Source organism: Anolis sagrei, chromosome 3, assembly GCF_037176765.1.
Source record: "Anolis sagrei isolate rAnoSag1 chromosome 3, rAnoSag1.mat, whole genome shotgun sequence".
Taxonomy (NCBI): Eukaryota; Metazoa; Chordata; class Lepidosauria; order Squamata; family Dactyloidae; genus Anolis; species Anolis sagrei.
In genome coordinates, this window is record NC_090023.1 from 62,803,081 (window position 1) to 62,821,659 (window position 18,579).

An 18,579-nucleotide genomic window follows, 5' to 3' on the forward strand; every position below is an offset into this window, starting at 1 on the left:
GTAATTTCCACCCTATGAGGATTCTATCATGGAATTATCTTGGGAAAATGAGTCAGAGGAGGTTTGTCCTTGCCTTCCCTCTGATGCTGAGAGAGTGTTATTTGCCCAAAGTCCCCCAGTGGGTTTCCATGGCTGAGTATGAATTTTCACCTTGGTCTCGTAGTCCAACACTCAAAACACTACACCATGCTGGCTTGTTCTCCCTTTCCCTATAGGGAGTAGAACATCAGATAGTAATTCTGAAAGCCAACAAGGCCATGTCAGCACACCGCAGTAGCAAAAACAAAACAAAGCATTTCTCCTGTGCTTTATAGCAACCTGAAACCAATTCATTCATGCTTAGCGGCTTTCCCTTTCCTTTCTTCTAGGGAAGCAAGGAGAAACTGCTTCAATGACTCATCTCCATTATCATCTGAATGCCTTGCAGAACGTTTAGATTCTAATTTGGTATATTTCTCAGTTTCTAAGATTGTATTTTGAAGGTAGAGCTGCAGTTCCTGACAACACCTTCAAACTACCTGACCTTTTCTACAGGATCACTATGCCTAATTATCAGTTGATTTCTTTCCATTTGAAAGCAGTAAAGCTATGATAGTGCATATACGTTCAGGATATTTAGTTCAAACTGTGTACTTAACATAGTTTTATACAGCACATATTCTTGGTGCATTTGTTGAGATGATATTCTCTAAAAGCAACTGCAGTAGAGTGGAAATAACGATTCCTTGGATTCCTTCCATGGTACTGCTGCAATGCTTAAAGATTTGGCAAGGCCTTTGGAGTCAGTTGTGCTGGCTTTTATATTCCACTGCAGAACTTCAAAAAGTTACATTTTTGAATCATGACTCATATACTAACTCAGCCAGCATGGGCATTACTCTAATTTCTGCCCAGCTGTTATCATGTCACCCTGTACAAATTGGATGAAACAACTCGCCTAAGCAATCTGACTACATAATGCTGGGCTCTTGAAACATCATCAAACGTCATCAATGCAGCCCCTTGTTGTACAATTGATTTTTAGGTATATTAGTGTTAATGATGAAATGAAGAATCAAAGTCATCCTTTGTTCAGAATTGAGTGTAGTGACTTACTGTAATGGTTGTTGGTCGTCTTAGAGAACTTTACATTAGTTCTAATATTTTTCCAATACATTTATACATGATTCATTTAATGGATATCATTTCAGGTAAGTTAACCATATTTTTAATAGTGAGAGTTTAAGTCAATGGAAACTAATGCTCCATAACTCCAACATGGCAGCTGAGAATATATTATCTATAAATAGTAAAACTACCAGTATTACCAGTATTACTAATCTCCAGTATTATCAAGTACACATTCATTGGTTCAAGAATATGCCATACACGTGCTCATAGTAAAGGTTCAGTTCAAACCATTTGAAGGAAGTAAAATGAATTATGCTGCCTAGTTTTTTCACCTCTTATTATTAATAGTATTTAATTTTAACCCAGCACTTTGTTTGCTCAGCCGTGATATTGCTTTTAATTGTTTTTATAATGTTGTCTGATTTTATGTTTATTGATGTTTGAAATTGCTGTATTTCGATGCTTATTTTAACCTGTTTTGTTGGGCATGTCCCTTTGTGAGCCGCCCCGAGTCCCTTCCGGGAGATGGAGGCGGGTATAAAAATAAAGTTGTTGTTGTTATTATTATTTTATGATGTACATACAGATTGGTATGGTTTGCTCAGAGGATGAAAGCCCAGAACACATGTGAAATAAACCTTTTTGTTCCATGTGAAAAAAGTGTCCAAGTTGCAGTTACTACAGTCAGTACTTTAGCAGAAGAAACAGACTTTAGGCATCATATAAATAGAATAAAAGTTTTAATGTACATATTTAATATGCTTCTTTTCAGGTTAAATCTGATGTCTTCTTTCAGTTATTACATGCACTTTTTAAAAAGTGAGGGCCAAATTAAGCAGCAAAACTGGCGTATATTTAATCTTGGCAGTTTTTTTTTTGTGAGGCCCCATCATCCATCTCTTTTGCATCTTTAACTGAATGTATGAAAGCAATAGATGTGCTGTAAGACAACATACCATTATCTTTTTAATTTTCCAGTAAAGGAAGAACAAAAACCAGTCCGGACCAGTCTACACTATGGATTTCTAAGTATCCAAGGAAAGAAAGTAGCATGGAGGTATAAATGACTTTTAAAAAAGAAGGAATGACTCTTTTCCATTCAGGATATCTTATAATGTCATGTCAGATATTAGCTTGGAATGGCTTGAAATTGCAATGGATCAGCAAGATGAACTGGAAGCTCCCCCTTGAGGCAATTGCTCGGATCGTTTTTATATGCAGTGTTTGTTTTCTAATGCAGTAGTGACACATGGCACTCTGAAAGAGGGAAAATGCATTTATTTTGCTAAGGAAAATGATTCTGCTACAGGTAGTAATGAGATGGAGAGAGCATTTGGAATATATGTGGGAATATGTCTACTGTTATGTGTCAGTTCTAGAACAATTGTTTCTAGTTTACATCTGATTTTTTTCTTGTTTATTTCCTCTTATATTGTACCATTTCTCATTAATGTATGTATTGTAAATTCAATTAATATAAATATACAATGTAACAAAATAATTTATCTTTGCATAAAAAATGATAAAATATTGACTGCAGAGAGTGATTTGTTTGCCTTGGGAATTGATTTTAATGTTATTCTGATTTGGGTCCACATTAGCAACGACAGTTGTGCTATTCATCTGTAACAACAAACTGCAAAGATACAGGAAGAAATCTAATAAGTTTTGCTAGCAAATGGGTGTATTTTGATATGCCTATCCAAAGCCAGCACAAATCATTCTGTCCATGGCAAATAAACTGGAGAGAAATAAAAACAATAAAGTTTAGATAGTGATACATAAAAAAACCCTAGGTTTTAAATATTATGCTGAGTGTAAAAATTGGCTCATTCTGTGATCTGCTATCTTAGAGGAAGCACAAACAAACATGATCTAGCATCAAAGCAAGAAGAATTGACAGGGATAGCGTGGTCACAATGGTAGTGCACAGCAACAGCAGCTACATTTTTTCTCTCTCTGGACAATGGCAGCAAGAAAAACAACACCCGACTCTACTGTCTCTGAGCAGTTTATTTTCTCAAAGTCCTCCTTCCTTCCTGGCCACTGTGTCTATAGCCTTCTTTCTTCTGTACTTGTATAGTACAGTATACCAAAGGATTCTGGTCTTTGGATCTTCATCCTCGTGCTTGTATTTTGCTCTGTTTCATGTATTGGAAATAAGAAGTCACCCTTGGCTTCCTAAATTTATGATGACTTTTTATGCACATTTGAAGAAGTCAAGAAAGCAGCCAATGGACAGTAGGAAAGAGGACAATGACAGAGTGGACAACTATCTTTCAGTACAGCTTTTGTTATGTACTCCTTAACGGCAGGGATAGAGCTAAATGACCCTTGTGATAACTTCCAACTTGATTATGTTATGATTTGGACAAATAATCATCCATTTAAACAGAGTGGGTAATATGTGGTATTTCTGATATTATGTTACAAGTCCCATAAGTCCTAGGCCTTATATATAATAGTGAGGGATGATGAAATCTGCAATATGATAATAGATGGAATGGCACGAATTCCTGTCCTTATATTTAAGGTTCTTTAGTGATAGTAGGATCCAGTTTTGCAAGCCAAAGGAACTTAATTTTTTTTAAAAAAAATAGGACTATGTTGTGAACACTTTTTTCTTCTACATTTCAGCTTAGTGAAATTATCCTAGTCAGAAGTTTAGTACTACTCAGCCACATTTTTCCAGATAATGGAAATGTGATTATTATTTTTTTAGTTTGCATCTGTAACTATTCCAAGCTCCGTCTCTTATAACATCTAATAGGGCTCCAACTGAATTCCCATCAGAGATCAACTCAAACTTATTCTGAAGTATCTGATGTTTGCCAGATCCCTCCAAGAAATAAAGTATATTAACCCTCACATGCATCCTTGCCCTTAAAACTTCAATGTTTTCCCGTGTTGCTCTCAGCAGGGGAAGGAAGATGCATCTAATGAATGATCCTTTTCATCCAGTCAACAAATTTTGAAACATTCACATAGACGCCAGGACGATGTGGCAGTGCACATTGATAGCCAAAGGATGTCACGCCAGCCAGCAACCACCTTTCATTTTCTTGACACATTAGTGGCCCACCAGAATCTCCCTGAAATGACAAACAAAAATTAAAACATTCTTACAGAGCATCTTTTCTTTTACTAGAAACAAAGCCATTTGCAAAGCCATAATGACATTTGTTATGGCCTTAAGCATTTTGTGAGATGCCTGTCAGTTATGTGCAGCATTAGTACAGGAAAGCTATGTCAGAGCTTTAACTTTCAGCTTAATTCTTTGAGCCTCCATGAAAGCTGTGTCACAAGGGCTTTTGTAAGCACTGGGGGAACAGACAGTGCCTTTCTTAGATGGCAAAGCATCCTTTGAAACATTATGTTTGTGACAGTAGCTCATGGCCTGTAATAATATTGGTAGTTGCTTTATGTTCCCTTGGGTGATGAGGTCTAGATGTTATTCAATGTAGCTTTTCTCTGAGCAAATTCAAGGTCATAAATTGCAAGAAATGAAAGCTATGTGACAGAGGTAGTGATGGTGATGAAATTATTAGAGAAGAGGGTTCAACTTCTGGCAAGTTAACAAATGCCTTTTCATATATCAGTACCACAATGCTGTTTAGCATCAGAAATAATAGTCAAAAAATAAACATTGAGTCACTCTATAATTAGCTGTATTGTAGTAGAGAAAACAAATTAGTTCCATTTACCTTACAAGAATCAATTCCTCCTTCATCATATCCAGCACACATCATATTTTCAGTGATATCGTACTCTGGCATCAGTTGCTGACATTTCTTACGTGCTATAAGAGGGACTACTGCTTCTTGTAATATATTTGCAACCGAGCCTGCTTAAAATCCAGAAATACACAAGTTGATTTAGCCTGTATGCATAACATGTTGTTCAATAAATATTTTTTATTCATATTAACATTATGCATTTCCGCTATACGGTACTATAGGTAACCCATAATGCCTGTATTACCAAGCCAGTCATGGGGGGGGGGGGTCTGCAATAATAATAATAATAATAATAATAATAATAATAAAAAAACAAGTTTATTTTTAGACCACCCTATCTCTCCAGGGGAACTTAGGGTGGTTTACACACACAGAGGCAAACATTCAATGCCTGACATATACCAGAACATTACAGCAATAGAACATAATAACAGCATTGTACTAATAAAATACAATTAAATATCAAAATAAAGACATAGTACAGCTAATGCATCTTTCACAACATCTATAAGTTATTCATGCATTATGAAAAATGGAAACACTTGCCACCCACAGTGAAGACAAATGCTATATATTTGACCAAATTCTATATATTTTCAGCCAGCAATTGAATAATTGTCATATATCCCATGCTATAGAACTGATCCAACAATGGTCTCTAGGACTCATCTTGATGGGATTCCTAGGCATCATTGAAATGTACAGTCATATGTATTTGCACTATATCTAGCTATATAGTGATTTTCTTAGTACTGGTTTAGATTCCATTCTGTGCTTTGCATATGGTTATCACCTCACTAGCATATTTTAGGGTTAAACTATATCTTATATGGACAATTCATGTGTTGCTAAAAAAACAACAACCATTACAACCTGCCAATCTTATTGTAGTAGACGGAAAGTACATATGGGTGTTTAAAACATCCACCTCCTTTGGACTATTTCCCAATGATTTTTTACTTGCTTGATATGAACACTTAGCCATTTTGTATGCTTCTTTGAGCATGCTAGAAGGTGAATTCTAGGTATTGTCATTCATGAAAATATAATTTTGGATTCTAGGTAAATGATAGTTGGATAAAAATGCTTTCATAAGGTACTTGTTGGATCTCTGGAATAATAGTCTGTGTGTGTATGAATAGTCTGTGTGTGTATGGATCTCCAAATAAGTCTAGTAAATGTCCAACTATTCTATTTACCATTTTATGTATTTTTCCAACACTCATGCCCTAAATATCATCAGTTTCATCAGTTCTTTTTTTCCTGCTGGAGGTGTGACTAAGGACCACATCACATTTGACAATTTGACAAAGCATCCAGGATGCTGGGAGGACAGAGCCTGCCGGATCCCATCAGATGACACATAGCTACTTCCAGCAGGGTTATGCCCTCTCAATATTCATACTCATACAATACTCTCAATATTCTGTTAGATCCTGGGATGCTGCCCAGAGAACAGATGGGGCTTCCCGTGTTTCTTTAACAAGAACAGGGCCAGCACGGAGGTAAGCTCTACTCTCTGTGGCACTCATCCTGGCCTTGTCAAAATCCTTGGTGGGAAAATGACAGCATTTATTGCCAAAGGCATCTGTCCATTGTGGCAATGCTGGGACTTTCCGTTCTCCCCAGAATGGCCCTCAGCTTAGCCACAAGGCATATCAAAACCTGTCTCCATGTATACATAAAATTGACTTATACAGTATGTCATACTGGTTTTGTTTTTTAAAAAGAATCCTAGGCAACATGCATTTAGACAATATGGATGTGCCCTCTATTCAAACAGAAATACACATTGTCTGCAAGAGGTCTTGCATTGATTGCATCAGGAAATACCAAAAATAATGAAAGAAAGTTTGTACAGAGTACAGTGGCCCACCATGATGTGTGGTTTCTCCCCAGCCAGCAATAAAACAGTGTGTTCCTGGCAAAAATGATCTGTTTTTTTCTGGGAAGCAAATGGGTTGGATGTAATCTGTAAAAAAAGTAAAGAAAGAAATATCAATCGATTTAGGCTCTAGTGTCCAATATTTTATGTAAATGAAATTGTCCAACCATCCCTTTTAGAGAGCCCAGAATGTGTCAGTTTCTGAGGACTAGATTTACTCCTTGATCATTCAATGTTTTAAATTTCTGGTATTGTTTCAGACTTACAATTAAACTTATTCACCAGAAAAAGAGAAAAATATAGAAGAAAATGGTCATACCTGTGTAATTCACAGTGAATTGGAGATGCAGCAAAGCGATGTCACTGTCTTTTGTTTGCTTATTGTAATGGGGATTTATGATAATTTGATCAATCTCTCGGATGACTGTTTGAGGACTTGACAGGTTCAGATTGTTATGCATGCCAAGCACTGCTTTCCACTGAGAAGGTTTCATATTCCTCCTGGGGATTACAATGAATATTCTGAATCAGAATTAACTGTGATTGTATGAAATAACTGAGTAATTTGTGATATTAAATTTTGGGTTTTTTTAAACTTAAGCGCCCCCCCCCCCCCACACACACACACACATACACACACACTTCAAAAAATGAAATCTGAATTTTGGAATTTAACCAGCTCATTTATTTAAAGAAAATTTACTTGAATTACAAAGCAGTTTTCAGCATCACTACATTGCAATATGCCAAAATGAACTCTGAACTGATAGGGCACACTACCATTGAATTCACTGGGTATGATGCCCATTGATTAGTAGTGAAAGATAAGAATTACTGCTGAATGCCACATGATGGCTTAATTTTTCAAGTCAAATTTTGCTTCCTCTCATGGAACTCTATAGTGCCCAGAACCACATTTATGGGATATACCTAATATCTGTATGGTGATTTAATATTTAAGTAGATTTTGAAAAGATGAACTTAGAACCTAATTGCAATAGAGAATGAATCTACTTTAAATCTGATTGCTGCCTCCAGCTGAATTCTGGGGTTTGTAGTTTAGGGAGGAGCCTTTAACAGCCTCACTAAACAAACAAACAGACAAAAAATAGAATTCTGCAGGAAACAGAAACCGGATTTAAAGTGGATTCATTCTCTAGTATGATGAAGTACTTAGATTATTTAAGGCAATGAAGAGTTTTCTGAAAGATAACTGTGTTGGCCAAGATACTTGATATACTTACTAAGCAACAAGGCTCATGATATTACACAATGGAATTTCAACAGTAGAATGTGGACATGAGTCATATACTCACTATGGTGTCGAGACACAATCTCATTTTAACACAGTACAGGACAGAGGGCTAGATCTGTCAGGAGTTCAGAAGCCCGCCAAGTTGGGACAGAATTTTGGGGGAAGAAGCTACATTATAATTGGGCAAGAATGACAGACCTGACCATGTGTATGTGAATTAGAAGGTTCAAAAAGTAAATTAGTATAGAGCTTTAGCCTTTTAGTAAAGGTAAAGTCTTTCCCCTGATATTAAGTCTAGTTGTGTCTGACTCTGGAGGGTGGTGCTCATCTACAGTGCATTTCTAAGCCAAAGAGCCAGCATTGTTCATAGATGCCTTCAAGATCATGTGGCCAGCATGACTGCATGGAACACCGTTACCTTCCTGCCGAGGTGGTACCTATTGATCTAACATGTTTTCAAACTGCTAGGTTGGCAGAAGGTATAGCCTTCTAGTTATATAAAAGAAGACATATAGTACGAGCTCATAAAAATGAAATATTTTTTTATAGTAAATACATTTATGTTGAAACATGAACAAAAAATTATAGACTGTAATTTTGATGTCAGCCCCTCTGGTAGTGTCAACCACTGCAGTCAGGAACTCTCGCATCACCTCAGTACTGGCTGTTTACTGTGGCAGCATCTTTTCCAAGACATGATATCATCCCCAAATCAGACCACTGGCAGCATACTGGATGGGTAATGAAGATGCTCAATTGATTCTGGATGAAGCAACAACACTTAGGCTGGCATAGTATTTGGATATTTTTACATTAATCATTTGCTGTTTTCTTACATCCCATATGGGAACTGATGAAATATGATTTTGCATGTAAGTTGAATAATCACAAAGCTAACCTCTATTTTAGGCAATAGCCTGGAATATATTAGACACATTATGAGAGATAACTTCTTTTATGTTTTGTGGAAAGCTTTAGCAAAACCTATCTGATCAATGCTGATGAGCATTTTATAAAAGTAAGCTAACAGGACTTCAATACAGAAGAAGATATTTTAAAAGTCAAGGATTTTCTTCTCAATAGCTTTGTGTAATTTGGCCACCAATTAATGTCAGGTGCTGTAGGCTATATTTCAGAGGAAGGAACTGGCAAAACAACCTCTGGGTATCCCATGCTGAAGAAAACCTGATGTAATTAATAGGGTCACCTTGAAGGCACATGTACACACACACATTTTGCTTATGTACTCAATGCATCTGTGCACAAATTGCTTTGATTGCTTTCTGCTCCAGAAGGATTTGCAAGGAATGTATGTGTAAATGGCACCTGCAGGATGTTGGTATTCTCTTCAATTTTTTCCTACCAATGCTGTTTCTCACACTGCTAGCAATATCTTAAAGCAGGCAATGGAAAAAAATTTAAATGCAGATGATGCATCCGACAAATAATCTCAAATTACTTTAATAAAGATCTTGCCTTCTGTTCCACAAGAAAGGGTTGTACTATAATATATTTTACTAGCTGTACTCGCCACACGTTGCTGTGGCCAACCTCCCCTCCCTCTTTCTTTCCTACTTTCTTTCTCTTCTTTCTTCCATCTTTTCTTCCTTCCTTCCTTCCTTCCTTTCTTCCTTCCTTCCTTCCTTCCTTCCTTCCTTCCTTCCTTCCTTCCTTCCCTTCTTCCCTTTTTTCTTTCATTCTCTCCTTCCTTCTTTTCCTCTTCCCTTCCCCCCTTTTCTTTCCCTTCCTCATTCTCCCCTTTTTTCCTTCTCTCCCTATACTTGGATTGCAACTCCCAGCAGTCCTCCTATCTCTATCTAATCTATCTATCTGGAGGATTGCTGTGAGTTGCAGTCCAGTAATAGGACATTGGAAACATGCAGAGATTGGGATGCTCTCAAAGAAATCCAAGGAGAAGAAAGTTTGCAGCTTGGAAGCAGTGCATTTGGATCATCCTCCTCTCCTAAAGGGCCTGGTCTAGGGAATGCTGGGAGTTGTAGTCCAGAAGACAGTGTGGATATGCTATTGTGTGTTTTGTGTGTGTGTGTGTGTGTGTGGGGGGTCATTTTGTGCATGCACTGTAGTATATTTTTGGCTTTTTTGGCTTTTAAAAGTCCTTTTTGCTGTATTTTCAGTGTTTTTATGAGTGATGGTCACTTGTTGGCCTGATAGGTGTATTGTGTCCAAATTTGGTGTCAATTCGTCCAGTGGTTTTTAAGTTATGTTAACCCCACAAACGAACATTACATTTTTATTTATATAGATGTACAGTATATGGGAAAAACTCAGACTTGCAAGATTAACTGTGAACCTTCTCCAGAACTAAGGTTTGATTCAAGGGAGAGAGCCAGGTCCCTCAATGTGGCTAGTTCAAGATATTATTTTGCCTTTAAAAGTTTGCTTCCTCCTCCTCTACTCTCTCATGTCCAGGCCACAAAAATGGTTTCAGCTGTTGTATTAGCAACAGCAGTGCCTGCAATCTCATGAATTTCACTCCTTCCCTCAGCATAGTCCTCCTTCAAATGAAGTAATGGTAGGTGAAGGTGTCCTACAAAGTAGTTGCACTACCATCACATTGCCTCAATTTATTGCCTCACTCACAATGTCTTACCATGGAAAAGCATCACTCTCTTAAAATGAGCACTGGAAGAATTTTTCAAGGTAATTTCATTTAATCCAAGACTTGTGAGTTATCTTCCCAGACTTGCATTTGGTGTACATGTGTCTTCAAGTTTCCTGCTGATTTATCGTGACACAATAATTTTCACAGGGGTTTCTTATGCAAGGAATAATTTATTTCCTTTGAAATATAGCTTATTGCACCTTGTATTCATTGTATTCAGTGGTGATCTTCCATCCAAGTATTAATAATAGCTGACCCTACTTAGCTTCCAGGTTAAATGGGATCTGTTGTATTTAGGATCTTGAACTAATCAGTCTTGCATTTTATCAGTGTATAATCTAGTTAAAATAACTTTATCTCACTCCACACTCACTTTTCCTTATGCAGAAGCATCATTCTGTAGTGGCTTTTAATGCCATTTTAGCAGCCATTTACAACTTCAAAACCATTAACACCCTATTTACTCATCTTCCCATGCGGTTTCATCAAATACTAACTGCCTGAATTTGTAGATACAATTTTGCTTAGGTTCTGCTAAGCAGAGTAGTCTTAAAGAAAATTGAGAACATCAGCAACCTAAAAGAGATAAGCATCTGTGAGACCAAGAAAAGTTATTAGTGTTTGTTCTCTCTGTTGCAACGTACTAATTACTGCATGCATATCAGTTAGAAAATAGGACTGTGTTGTTTTCTATCATGCTCATTTTACAATATTATATAATAAGTAAATAAATTAGACTACCAATTTCCTAGAAAAATCTATAGAACATTAATGTACTTACATGGGAGAAGTGAAGAAATGTATCTGAAAAATTATGGTAAACCTCAACATTGAATTAACTTTTGGGAAACCCCTTGGGGAGATGAGGAGGGATATAAATAAAGTTTATTTATTATTATTATTATCAGATGACATAACACATTTCTTTTTGCACTCTGGTATGCAGAATAAAAAATATACACCTTATCTCTGCCTATTGGAAATTGTACTTTATTGTCTATTTTTAATAAGAGTGTCACACCAAGGTGCCATGGTTGACAGCATCAAATCAAAGAAAGATCAGATGAATGATTTTAGCCAACTTTTATTAGAAGTGATATGAGTTTCTTTATGAGAAACTGCTTGCAGCTAAATTGCTAGCCATAAGTCTATTGAGTTTTTCATTTTAATATTGATTGAATGCAGTGACACATCATCATATGATCCTTAGGAAAATGATTCCTGTTTGCATCTCTGTCAAAACATGATTTACTAAACTTCTATATTGTTTAGTTTGAGAATTTAGCTGTGTCAAGAGCTTGACAATGAGTATCAAAAACTTTTTGAAGTATTTTGGTATAGGCTAATATTAAATAACAAAGGAATGGTACTTGGACGCCCGGTTATTATTGTCTTTCCCTGTGATGGCAAAGGCTGGAAGGACTATTAGACGGACTTAGAAGATGTCATGGCCAAATTTACATAGATTAAACCCTGGAACTACTTTATACACAAGACAGAAGTCAGGTCAGTAGTGCTAACAGAGATATTCATGATTATGATAATCCTGAAATAAAATCTGTGAGGATAAAGAAATGAGATTTATAAATAAAATGATGAAAATAAAACATTACCCATATACACAGTGTGCAGCAGAGACCAGCCATTCATTGCTGACAAGAGATCCTCCACAAGATGGTCTGGCATTGAAATCTAATGAGACAATCCAAGGCCAAGCACCTCCTTGAGCATCAAAGCCACCAACAATTTTTGTTGAGTGTTTCTGAGTGATTAATCTTTCTCCACATTCTATGAAGATAAAAACCCCCAGAAAAGTTACAATTAAAAATGTACAGTTTTAGATACCTAATAATTATACCAAGATGGGCTACACTCTGTTAAACTTGTATTACTATGAAAATCTTACTGTTATCATAGTTACTGACAAATGAGCAGTCCTTCTGACTTGAATATTGATTTTTAAAAAACACTTACGTTTATTGTTGCATTGCAGATAAATCACCAAATTATTGAGACATTGTGCCCTAGAATAAGAATACAGTTATAATATTTTAGGTGTTTTCTGGCCATTTATAAGAAAATATTTCTTTATTCATGGCTGGATTTCTGTATAGAAAATTCAGCAAGAATTTTATATGGATAGTCAATGAGGTCAAAAGTGTAGATAATGTAAAGATCTAGAAAAGAAGGCAGAAGGAACATGGGACAACATAAGACCTGACTACCAGTTTTAACATAAGATGACAAGAGTATGTTCTTTTTTGTTATTGAGAATATATGGAATTTTCAATATTTTAGACAGTGAGTATAATAGGAATTAAAATGAAGACATAGATGTAATACTTATAACAAATACAAGCCTTCCCCCCCCCAACCCCATCCCTCTCAGCAATATAGTAGATATTTGTATCTAATTGACTAACAAGAACTCCACTACCCTCATCCTCTTTTTGTTTTTCTTTTTGTGTTAAAAAAATTGGAAAATGCTCAATAAAAACTTATTTGAAAATATATAAATACTCATTTTCTCTTGCTAATATTCTCTCTCAACCCTTCTCATTATAACATGTTTTCCTCTCTCTCCACTCTTTACTAAACAAGGAATCAAGGGAAGATCACTCTTCGCAGACCTTATTTGCCAGATATAACTTTGGGAGAATTTTTGAAAACAAGCCACATAACTATGTAACATTAGATTTAAAGCTACAGGAGAGTGCATTCAAAACAAACCCCCTTTAGATGTTTGGAGGATACTGTGATGCAAAGTTTCTCAACAGATGTATTTCATGTTTTATTAAACACACGATCAGATCTTTAACAACAATCTATGTTTTGTTGAGAATTTAAAAACAAACAAACAAAAGATTCCATGATCATGTACCTGAGAGAGATTCATTTCAAAATGCTCCATATATTATATTATAATGAAACAGAATTCCTTCTGTATGTTTACACAAACTTTTGCCACTAGAGATCAGTGTGACCACAGATTTAAAAATGTTAGCTTGATAGAAAACAATCGATATTTTCAGAGACATAGCTTTGTTTTGTCATATCTATTTTATCTATTTTTAGCTGCTTTACAAACCCTTAGCTAAGAAAAAAAGATGTTAGGACAGCAAAAGAAGACCAATGTATTCTAGCATTTCTGTGACCCAATGGCTTGATGAATATTTCATTAGCCTGCAATATCACTGAGCTCTAGAGCAGCGTTTCTCAACCTGGGGGTCAGGACCCCCGGGGGGTGGTTGCAAGAGGGTGTCAGAGGGGTCGCCAAAGACCATCAGGAAAAACACAGTATTTTCTGTTGGTTATGGGGGTTCTGTGTGGCAGGTTTGACCCAATTTTATCATTAGTGGGGTTCAGAATGCTCTTTGATTCTAGGTGAACTATGAATTCCAGCAACTACAACTACCAAATGTCAAAGTCTATTTTCCCCAAACTATACCAGTGTCCACATTTGGGCATATTGAGTATTCGTGCCAAGTTTGGTCCAGATCCATAATTGTTTGAGTCCACAGTGCTCTCTGGATATAGGTGAACTACAACTCCCAAACTCAAGGTCAGTCCCCACCAAAGCCTTCTAGTATTTTCTGTTGGTCATGGGAGTTCTGTGTGCCAAGATTGGTTCAATTCCATTGTTGGTGGAGCTCAGAATGCTATTTGAATATCGGTGAACTACAAATCCCAGCAACTACAACTCCCAAAGCACAAAATCTATACCCCCCAACCCCAGCAGTACTCAAATTTGGGCACATCGGGAATTTGTGCCAAATTGGGTCCAGTGAATAAAAATACATCCTGCATATTAAATATTTGCATTACAATTCATAACAGTAGCAAAATTACAGTTATGAAATAGCAACAAAAATAATTTTATGGTTTGGGGTCATCACAACATGAAGAACTGTATTAAGGGGTCACAGCATTAGGAAGGTTGATAAACACTGCTCTAGAGGCTCAGTGGTGTCTCATAATGCATCATAGATAAACACTGCAAGATAAATATAGTACAATTACACAAAAGGAAAATATAACATTGCTTCCTTAATTGATATTTGTATTTTCCTGACTTTCTTAATGCTGCAGAAAAGTTATTTTAAGTTTTACTTCAGGTGTTATTTAGATGCCAAAAAGTTGAATCTCATGGCTTCCCCTCCCTGCATTTTTGGGTTTACTGTAGATAACCAAGCATTCATAGGTCATTCCACCAGGAAATATCAATCTTGTAGAAATAAACTTGAGGCCTCTTTTCCAGGCATACAATTCTTCACTTCTTCCATTACTTATCAATGTAATTGCTTTTTTGCAACAACGAATAATTTTGTCTGTGGTTGTTTTGTATGGAAAATATTTCAGTGTGAAAATATCCTTTTCTGTGTAGAAAATGCAGTTTTCTAAAGGGAAAATGCTATTTTCTATGTAAAACACCCATGTTAATGTTATTCAGAAGATTTCTCCAATTATAGCATTTTCTGTACAGTAATTAATAGTTCTATTTTGTAACATTAATTCCAAAAGAAAAAAAAGTTGCTTTCTGTGCAAAACAGCTATGTGTGAATTTTGTACAGAATAAGTCCCAAACTGTGAAGATTCTCATCACTCCATGATTCTTTTTAACAGGATACTGCAACACACAAAAGCATTTTAATCACATTTAAAATATTTTAAAATATTATTTCCATGCCTACTCTTCCCTTAAACAAGTAACAATGAAGAAAAGGATTAATTCTTCTACATAATCTTGTTCTTTGCACACATATAAAGAGTTTGAAATTTCAATTTGAGATTTTCAAACTGAACCAATTCTATACATAATGTTTGGATTGGGATAGTTTTGCACTAGATAGCTATAACAGCAACAATATTTTGGTAATCTACATGGTTGAAGCAATTCCTATTGGCACAATGACAGAGACAGACACATTGTTGTAAAAATTCATAGCTAGTCAAATCAAATCAAAAATCTTTATTACAGTCATAGACCAGCATAAGGAGAGTGAGGTACAGTCTCATAAAATCATTGTACATTAAAATCTAAAAACCTAGAAAACAGAGGTATGTTGAAGGCTAAAGCACAAAAACTATTTAAAGAAGGGGAGGGACTAGAAGGGAATGGAGAGGTAGGGAGATTGATGGAGGGGTAGGAGCATTTAGGGCACAATTCTAGGGGACTAGGGTGGGAAGAACTGATTTACATTTCAGTTAGCTGATTGTTAACTTTTGGAACCAGTCATCACTCGGCAGATTTCAAATACTGTTGCACAGAACTTGGCAGCATTATAGATTATAACTGGGTTGGTATGAAACAGCAGCAGAGTGGTGTAAAATTGTCCTGAATGGCCCGAGTAATTATATAGGAAAGGCAGGATGAGTCTGGGTTGAATGATCAGTTTTTTCTATTTGTTAGTTGTATTCATGTCATTCCTGTGTGAACTTACATCAATACCTGATATACTAAGTAGACTAATGGATAGGTCACACAAACATCATTTCGTACACCTGGAAAATCTGTGATGCTTTCAATATGTTTCCCATTGAAATGTTTAATAGTTAGGAACCATAGCTTTGAACAATAACTATAGGTGTAGTATCTACTACGTATACTAGCATAATTCCAGTTCTTCATAATTATCATAGTCAGTACCTTTGAATACTTACTGTGGTGTTAAGATTAAACTGTTGTTGATTGCTTTTGAAACTTCTACAAAAGGGCCATATCCATCAAACAAGATAGTAGATGATCTATTCACACTGCTACAAGAGGAAACAATGTTTGAAACATGTTATGTCAAACATAAACACCAGAAACACAAAAAAATAGGGGGAGGGAAAGGAGGAGAATAGGAAGGTGTTTTATAGTGAATCAAATAATTGGGCCTTCTGTCCCCGCATTTAAGGTCTTTTTAGAAGAAGTATTCCAGGATTTGGCCAAGGTTTTTATTTTACTTATCCCTACTTACTCTTGGTACTTCCCTCTAAGTAGAAAAAAGGCCCAACTTTGCCATTTAATGCAGTTTGAAACACCTAGTTTCACATTATAGTGGCCAGACAAACTCTTACAAATGCACATGACAGAAGGCTTTTAATGTGCATCGGTGCTCTGTAGTTTGTACAATCATCATGCAGTCCTCCAATTGGTTCTAGAATTTTCTATGTAATCATCTGCACAATAAAAACTGTCTTGAATACTGGTTTAAACTGACTTCAGTGGTCAGTCTAGATGTGCTTCTTAAATCAGATGTGATTGGGTGTTTTCAAGGTGGTATGGTGTTATCTAGAACCAAATATATCCAAGACACAAATCATACAGACAACATTAATACAGAGATGTATCACGAATTCTCCCCCCACACCACCAATGGGATTATGTTTCTCTACCATGTAATCCATGCTTTAGGATGTATTCAGCACTGCAGAAATACACTGTGGGTAGTTCAATAGATAATAATCCATCACTCAGCAGAAAGATGACTGAATGACCTGACAGATCTTTTCTTTTTTTCATCTTCTTAGATTTCATGATTGACTTTCTTCTTGCATGCTGCTGAAATGCATGGAAGCAGCAAGCTTCACACAGGATGAGCAGAATGTGGCTATTAATGTAATAATGAAATACATTTTGTCCTTTTCCAGCATTTCAAGCATGGGGATGCTTGGTGCCTGCTAACTGACACTTGTCCACAGTGCTAACCTTGGCCTTTCTCTTTTCCTTAACAGTCAGATTTTCAAATTTGAGTCATTATCAACAAGGATTATGCTGAGAAAAGATATGGACCCTTTGATTTCTTTCTCCATATTACTGTATGAAAACTAGCCATATTCGGTTTGAGCATTGGTGATTCTTTTTCCGTAGGGAAGGGGAAGGTAGGAAGCATGGCTTGCCCATAAATCACAACTGAATATCTGCCTGCTTAAAAGCTGCTACTACTGCTGCTGCTGAGTTTTATTAACCCTATACGTGGTGATACTGAGCTATGGTGAATAAAGCTAAAGCAGAGCATTTGTAGGTCTTGTTGGCTTTAATGGGAGATTGAATATACAGTAGAGTCTCACTTATTCAACATAAACAGGCTGGCAGAATTGTGGATAAGTGAAAATGTTGGAGGGATTAAGGAAAAAACATTATAATTTTACCAATTAAGTACCAAAGCATCATGTTTGAAATCCAAAACACCTGGAGGACCAGAGTTGGGAACACACTCATATACTGTAGATTACCTGTCTCTAGAATCCCATATTGAGAATAGAGGAATGGCAACACTGGAAAACCAGTTTGCTAAACACTATTGTTGGTCAACTGTTTCCAGAATCTCATCTGGAGCTGGGTGGCTCTTTGTTTGGAGGGACTGGATAGCCTCTTAAGGAAGGGGGTCTCGTGCGTTTCTAGGATTGGGTTAGAAGAGAAGGAGGAGAAGACCAGAAGTGTAAGTTGCTGCAAGGATGTCAGAGGTAAAAGAGGGAGGAGGAGGAAGAAAGAGCACATGGGGGAGGAAAAGGAAGGGAGAAGAGAGAGAGAGAGAGGATCTGCAGCAAAGTGTGTGTGTCTGTATGTGTGCAGGAAGAAAGGGGGAATCCTCTGCCCACCAAGGTGACAAGGCCTCTCTCCCCTCTTTCCTTCCTTACAGCCATGAGCCCTTCCCCCCTTCCATCTGGAAACAAGGCTGGGTTGGAGAGAAGTCTCCAAAGCAGGAGAGCAAGGCTCTGGTTGCACCAAGAACAGAGAGAGAGAGAGAGAGAGAGAGAGAGGAGAGCCATTGCATTTCCCTTTTCACTCCTCCCTCCCTTTTTTCCTCCTCCCATTCCTCTTTCTCTTTTGATTCACCTCCCTTCCCTTGCTTCGGAGATGCTGCTTCCCCCCCCCCCCCTTCTCCCGCATGGGAAAGAAAGCTGCTCTCATGAGCTCATATCAAAGGGTGCAGTGTTTCCAATCGGCCACATGATGGCATTGATTAACATGGAGTTTCGG

The 18,579-nt window shown here is 36.8% G+C and overlaps 2 protein-coding genes across 3 annotated transcripts in view; one reads left to right on the forward strand and one right to left on the reverse strand.

The window, feature by feature from the left end:
- The window catches only part of CHODL (chondrolectin), a 36,457-nt gene extending 33,813 nt beyond the window's left edge, over positions 1–2,644 (forward strand). Inside the window, exons 7-8 of one of the 2 annotated variants that reach the window (XM_060770492.2) lie at positions 369–447; positions 2,089–2,172. In XM_060770492.2, coding sequence (XP_060626475.1) covers positions 369–447; positions 2,089–2,091 — 82 coding nt within the window. In that variant the 3' untranslated portion in view covers positions 2,092–2,172. Of the gene's footprint in view, positions 1–368; positions 448–2,088 lie in introns of both variants that reach the window. The other variant, XM_060770491.2, reaches the window with a different exon arrangement.
- Positions 2,645–3,865: 1,221 nt separating this feature from the next.
- The window catches only part of TMPRSS15 (transmembrane serine protease 15), a 124,078-nt gene continuing 109,364 nt past the window's right edge, over positions 3,866–18,579 (reverse strand). Inside the window, exons 20-26 of the mRNA XM_067466229.1 lie at positions 16,272–16,367; positions 12,585–12,634; positions 12,224–12,398; positions 7,052–7,233; positions 6,724–6,819; positions 4,815–4,957; positions 3,866–4,202 (exon numbers count right to left, since the gene is read on the reverse strand). Of these exons, the coding sequence (XP_067322330.1) occupies positions 4,047–4,202; positions 4,815–4,957; positions 6,724–6,819; positions 7,052–7,233; positions 12,224–12,398; positions 12,585–12,634; positions 16,272–16,367 (898 nt within the window). The 3' untranslated portion in view covers positions 3,866–4,046. The remainder of the gene's footprint in view (positions 4,203–4,814; positions 4,958–6,723; positions 6,820–7,051; positions 7,234–12,223; positions 12,399–12,584; positions 12,635–16,271; positions 16,368–18,579) is intronic.